Genomic DNA, 6,681 nt, shown 5'->3' with positions numbered 1-6,681 from the left:
TCTTTTTAATGCTTTTGAGGATTTTAAGTATTTTGAACTCCTAAAAAAAATTCAGACCTAAGATAAACATATCAGAAACAAACAACAACAAAAACCATACCATTGCAGTAGCCAAAAGGGACTTAAGAGATCACCCAGTCCAGTGTGCCAAATGGGCCTTACCAGCACTTTTACAGTAAAGAAATCATGATTTCTTTACTCAAAGTCAAATAACTAGTCAGGTACCAAAAAAAGCAAGCCATGGCCAGGTCACCTGACTTTCTAGTTGTCTATCTTTTTAACATACAATACAGCGTATGCACACATTTTTATTGAGGAAACAAAAAATTAATAAACCATAATCTAAAGTGTGATAAAATCTGGGATAAATCAACAGTCTTTAAAGACATGGTTAGACAAAGTAAATTGAAGACATCTTTTTCTTTCTATAAAAGAGGCAAGACAAACCAAGTGTAAAAGCTAGAGATTTATTGTTATTTTGTGATTAATAAATTGTCAAATTGGTTATGACACTATCCCGCACTGTATACCACCATTTGCCAGTACAAAAGTTTTTAAACCAGACTGAGGCATAAGGCAGAGAGAGCAGAGACACATGAATATTATCCTTAACAACTTCCTCTAGTCATGCCTCCACCTTGACCCTCATACATGTTTTCCTCCTGGGCAAAGCGGCAGAACAGTGCACCGGCTGGTGGGCAACCTGGCCTCTTGACCCTTTTTAATAGCAAGCAACTTACAGAAGTAATGGAATTCAACTTGTATTTCCCTTGATTTTATTGGTCTGAACTCAATTTAGATTACTTTAACATTTTCATTTCCTGTAACTGTACATGAGAGAATATAATGACCTAAGAGAATACTGAACCAGAGTCAGCCAAATATATTACTGACCCCGAAGTTATGTTTTAATTGGTCCTAAAGGAATGTACCACCCCAACAGTTTGAGAGTTAGGCAAACAGAACTTCTTTGGGGAGGGAAGAGAAAGGCTGTAGAACAGCCAAATGTATTCAACATTGTTAAAACGGCTCTTTGTTTTTCACCCCTGAATTTACTTTACTACACTATATGCACAGAAATCCTAACAGAATCTTGGTTGCCAGTATTATTTAGGCTGGCCCAATCCAGGATAGATCCCCACCCTCCCAAGCTCCCCTTCTCTGAGGCTCTGAAAAGCACAATATTTAACTATTTCTTAATAGAACTACCAAAACACTTCAGAAACAAGTGGCTCACAAATCATTTTAAATTCATGTATTGCCTGTGCATGAGAAAACTGATAAACCCAAAAGATAGTTCTGCTTTTATGTGGTGATTAAAAATAAATGAAACATCAAGACACTTTCAGTGAAAGCAACATTTCAATTACAAATTGTAATGCCTGTTAAACTACCTATGGGAGAAGCTGAAAAGTCCTAGCAAATGCACTTTTGGGTTATACTACAGTGCTCCTTCAGTCTGCACAAAGATTAAGGTAATTTACAGTCAATCTGTGAATGTTGAGACAATGTTACATTATGTTGTCTGTACAATTAAATGTCCTTAAAGAGATAACCAGAATCAGCTTTTCTACTATATTTTCAACGAATCTGACTAACCGGCACTTTTGCTGAGAGACGTTTATCAAAGATGCTGTAAGATTCTACAATTAGGAAATATTCAGCTTTAAAGGTATTTCCTCATCTTTACTTCCTCGGTTACAAGTGTTTTGCTCAGATAATCTATTACAGTATGTTTCTAGAAATGCAGTCCCAAATGTGCATACTATATTGTATACAAATAAAGCAAAAACTGTCAGTAGTATAAATCTTACAGCATTTTGTTTGCAAAAATACATGCCAAAGTCACAATAAGCAGTATTGTACCACAAATTACAGAGCGCAAATGATTTGCTTCTTTTAATGCTTTTATTCTACATAAATTACTACCATAGGCTAATGTTTAAAAAGCAAATAAACTGGACAGATGCAGGACAAAAATCTGTTCACCCAACTATAAAAGGTGATATGTTTTTCAAAAATTACAATAAATGCAGAAGTGTTTGATGCATGCAGTAGCCTTAAATGAAAAAGCATTGATTCCCACTGTTCCACAAAAAAAGAAAAAAAAAAAAAGGAGAAAAAAAAAAACAGAGAAACCCACACATCTTACTGCACTCCACCTTAAAATGCATCATATTGGGCTTGTTTATAACAGCACAGAATTCCAAGAGTCAAAATGAAATAAAGCAGGTATTTTAAAGATTTAAGAGCCGTTATCAAAAATAAATTACATTTTTTCAAGATACAGAAATGCTGCTATGATGGCTGGGAGCCCAGTAACCTTTCAATAGCCGCATTGATATCACCTCCTGTTGCTATTAGCGCTTGCAAGTTTGCTTCACGGTTCAAAAATCCCATTGCACTGAGCTGTTCCAGTTGTTGCTGAAATCTAACTTCTGGATTCTGTAGCTGTTAAAAGAAAAAAAGTTAACCAAAACTCTCAAGGAAAAATCAGCCCATGTCCCACCTGAATATCCTTTAAAAATTGTTAATAGCTTTTTAATAACACTCGGTCTACTGAGCTATAAAAGCACTGGCCTCTCTCTTGAAACATATTCAACATGCTTAAGAGTACAGCACTTTGTTATTTTAAATAGTCTAATTTATACCTAAACAGCCATGCCAAATAGATCACATAACTCTGCTTTAAAAGAAAAATAGCTTAGTAAACCTCAACCATTATTTTAGATATATTTAAAAAACTCATGAACATGCAGGAAAACTTAAAAGTTTACATGCAAATAGTTTAGAATTAGATGATTTATTTTGTAGCTATTGACCAACTGGGTAATTACAAAAGCCAATGTCCTCACGTATAAAATTATAAAGTTCTAATAAGGCTTAGGATGTGGATTCAATTTCTGTATTGGCCAGGCAAGTCTTCAGAAAAGAGTTCCAGTTTCAGGCCCACAAACTATATTCCTGACAATTTAGCTGCATCAAAACTTCCTTTCACAAATAAGGTAAGATAAAAAAAATCTTGGCCAACCTGATAATGGGGAGGGCCTGGAGACTGTTCAACTTACGTAACAATTCTGTCCAATACCTAAAATTTATTTTTCTTATGAATATTGACTGAGTCAGAAGCCATGCTAGGTAGTAGGAATACAAATACTTGTATAAGATAAAACCCTGCTCTGTTTATTTTATTTAATAAGGCTTAAAATTAGAAAGCATGCTATATTTTGGGGGTAACAACCTATTGTAATAGGTTTGAACTCTGTATAATGGCAGATTCTCAGTAAAGCAAATAAATGTTTCCAGATGCAAGAATATTAGGAGTTCACATTTTTTAGCCATATTTGTGAGGTGTACATATATAACATAAGTTACCATAGGAAACAGTAGTGGGCAGGGTGAGGTAGTCAGAGTTTTCTTAAAAGTCAAAATACAAAGACTAGATATAATACAATTGGTCAGGAGATATTTGGGATAATCAAATTTCTATTCCTCCCTGACAAACTTCTATAAAATATATTTCAAATAATTTTCAAACAAGGACTCCAAAAGAGAGTGCATTTTTAAAGGCAACTTCCAAAAATGCATTTTAAAGGCAAAGTTGTAGCACTTCTTCCTCACAACTAGAACATTTCCTTTAGTGTCTAATATAGTACCAAAGTTAACAATTTTTGTAATGCCTATTTTAGAATCAATATCCTCAAGACTGTGCTTTTCATTACAGTCTAAACCCTAAAGGACTGCCACTTTCTTTTTTGGGGGAAAATTTTAAATTTCTAATGTTAAGGAATATAAAATGTGAGCAGAAAAATAATCATTACCTGAGGATTGACTCCAGCAAGCGCCTGCAGCATCTGCTGTATAAACTGCTGGTGTCCAGGCTCAGTGGTTCCTGCCGTGGGACTTGGGTTTTCACTTGGTGCAGAGCTAGACCCGTTGGTTCCTGAAGAGCCTCCAGTGCTTCCCAATGCCCCCAGGCCAGGAGTGAACCTAGGAAAAGCACAGACTAGTAAGAAACCTAAGCTCCTGCAAAACTAGAGGCCAGATTAGGCCAGTTGGTGGTAAATCAGTTACATTTTAACATATATTAGCTAAGTTATCTTCCCAAAATGAGTGTTTCTAACTTTGGAAATTCCATCTAAAAACAATCTCAACCAAAAAAAAGGTAGAATGATATTGTCTGAAATTCTCAGAGAGAAAGTAAGTGTTGTACACCTTCATAATCTTCAAATAAACCTACCCTGGGATGAGGCCAGGGGCTTCTGTTGCTAATGTCTGTAAACCCTGCTGAATCTGTAACAAGGCCTGCATTGCTCTGGGGTTTGACATTGCCGATAATGTATCAGGATTCTGCATCTAAGGAAGAAAGAAAACCAGTGGTTACAAGGGAATTAAAATCAATGAGGTAAAATTTAAATGTTTTCTTTGCTATGTTTCTGGAGAAAAACCTAAAACCTTACTCTTAAGACACTGGTAATGCCAAATTTCTTTCCCAGAATAAACACAAGCACTTCCTCCTTAACAGCAAACCTAGTGTGCAAATCGTTATTTGACCTCCTCCCAAATACATCATGAAAGCCGTTTTTCAGAATGAAAGACAATCAGGAGCTACTCTGGAAACCACAACTGTTCCCCTTCTCCAACAGAAGATAAAAGTATTATTTCTGAGAGACAACCTCCAAATGCACAATTTACATAGCATGGTAATATGGTGAAAGCCACATATTCCTCCTGACCAAGTGTTATCTGTTGCTGATGTAACCATTTTACCCGTAAGATAGACTCTAAAACAATAGTTCCAAATTTGAACTTAATACATGTGTCCTGAGTTCAGCTTCGCTACTTCCAAATATACACCACCTGACTGACCAAAACAGATAGGCTTACATCATTACAATAGACCAAGGACACCAACTAACCTTGGATAATGGTTTACAGGACTGAGAATCATTTGCATAATATTTTAAAAGCCCTAGAACTACCAGTCTCAACACACCAAGACTGACTTCACTTTTATCTTTTTAAATAATAAAATACCATGGCAATCTCAAGAACATTTTTGTAATAAACCCTCCTTGTAGGACAACACTGACAATTTTAATCTTGCTAATTCTGAGTTTGAGGAAATGAGATCTACTCCTTGGAAAACAGACATTCTATTAATTTGGAGGAATTGAAACATTACAAAGAAACCAAACATGTAAAACAGGATAAAGTAGAGCTCTTTCCTGTTACTCAAGATTAGTTAAACCATAAAAGCATAACATGACACGGTGAAGCACTTCAAAGTTAGTAAAGTGAAAGGAAATGATTTATGGTATTATCGAAGCATTGAAAATCCTAAATCCTCAAAAGCAAAAACAAAATGGTCCTTTCCTCAGACTTTATGTTTAAGAAATAGAAGCAAAAGATCAGCAGTGAAATGGGGCCCAGTTAAGATCAAGCTGAGTTCTCTGCGAATTGACAGCATTATCAGATTCTACTCTATGTTTTGCTATCAGCCAAAGAAGAGCAAGGAAAATGTTCATCATCAAACTTTTTCAAGCAAATCATTACCGAAGATAGCTAGCATCTTTTCTTACTCACTTGTTGGAGGAAAGTTGGGAGCTGTTGTCTCATTTGTTCTTGAAGCTGAGGATTTCCAGCAAATAGGGGATTATTCAGCATCATCTATGGGGCAAGTGTTCAAACAATTTTAACTGGAAATATCTGAAACAAGTAATGTACCTTGTTTAATAGTCTATCTTCCCCCAAGTGCCTAACCTGGCACTTAAAATGGAGGAAGGTAGAACATGAATAAAAAAGAAGGGAAGATACTGTCCACAAGAGGGATCTCCAGAAAAAAACAAAAACGAGCCATCTTCTCTCTCAACGAGAATGGTGATTATGATAATGACATGCAATATCCTAAAAAATAAAAGCAATCATTTTCTTAGGCTTTTCCTTGAGCAAAGGTGACTATTTGCCCTTGAAAGAAAAATGGGAGTAACTGGCATTCGTGAGGACACATTTCTGCTACACTGACAGAATAAGCATAAGCATCAATATATGAAACTATACATGGCTTGCTTAGAAACCTCGACACACAAGTGGCAAGCACAGAGAAAATCCAGACCTGGAACCACTGTTATCTACCTGCCTACTACAAAACAGCTAATATTAGGTCCAGAAAAGGAACGCCACAAAACAGCAACCAACGTGCCAGAGAAATGGAGCTGCTAGGTGAAAATCAGCCTAGGACTAGCACCAACAGATCTCTGGGGAAAGTATTAAAAAGTTTTAAGACCGGAAAGATGTAAATCCATTTGAGAACACCAAGATAAGCCTCTGGATTTCACCTCACTACCACCAGAGATGAGAAAAGTTACAGGCCTCCTAACCTTCAAATAGGTGTTAAGAGTTAAAAAGTCAGGTCAATATTAACATGATGTTGAATACATGAAAATAAGATTACAATACACAATCAACATAACCAGAAACTAGTAAATTCTCATAGCTTCAAAAAAGACAAATTTTATATCGGTTTCCCCAGATGGAGTGAAAAGTCAACTAACAATGATTTATTGATAGCCTATTACCTGTCCAAAGTCTGGGGGGAAGATGATCCTTGCCCTCAAGTAGTTAACCATATTTGACAGTAATTATATGTAAATCCTGGAAGTAGAATTGCTCCCTCCCTCC

At 36.0% G+C, this 6,681-nt stretch overlaps 1 protein-coding gene across 2 annotated transcripts in view; it reads right to left on the bottom strand.

The window, feature by feature from the left end:
• Positions 1 to 453: 453 nt before the first annotated feature.
• Positions 454 to 6,681, bottom strand: part of UBQLN1 (ubiquilin 1) — a 55,022-nt gene continuing 48,794 nt past the window's right edge. The window contains exons 8-11 of one of the 2 annotated variants that reach the window (XM_046664223.1): positions 5,587 to 5,670; positions 4,241 to 4,356; positions 3,822 to 3,990; positions 454 to 2,451 (exon numbers count right to left, since the gene is read on the bottom strand). In XM_046664223.1, the coding sequence (XP_046520179.1) occupies positions 2,299 to 2,451; positions 3,822 to 3,990; positions 4,241 to 4,356; positions 5,587 to 5,670 (522 nt within the window). In that variant the 3' untranslated portion in view covers positions 454 to 2,298. The remainder of the gene's footprint in view (positions 2,452 to 3,821; positions 3,991 to 4,240; positions 4,357 to 5,586; positions 5,671 to 6,681) is intronic. The other variant, XM_046664224.1, reaches the window with a different exon arrangement.

Source organism: Equus quagga, chromosome 6 (assembly GCF_021613505.1).
Source record: "Equus quagga isolate Etosha38 chromosome 6, UCLA_HA_Equagga_1.0, whole genome shotgun sequence".
In the NCBI taxonomy this organism is placed as follows: domain Eukaryota; kingdom Metazoa; phylum Chordata; class Mammalia; order Perissodactyla; family Equidae; genus Equus; species Equus quagga.
Note: the sequence above shows the minus strand (reverse complement) of the source record. Positions and strands in the feature narration are given on the sequence as shown.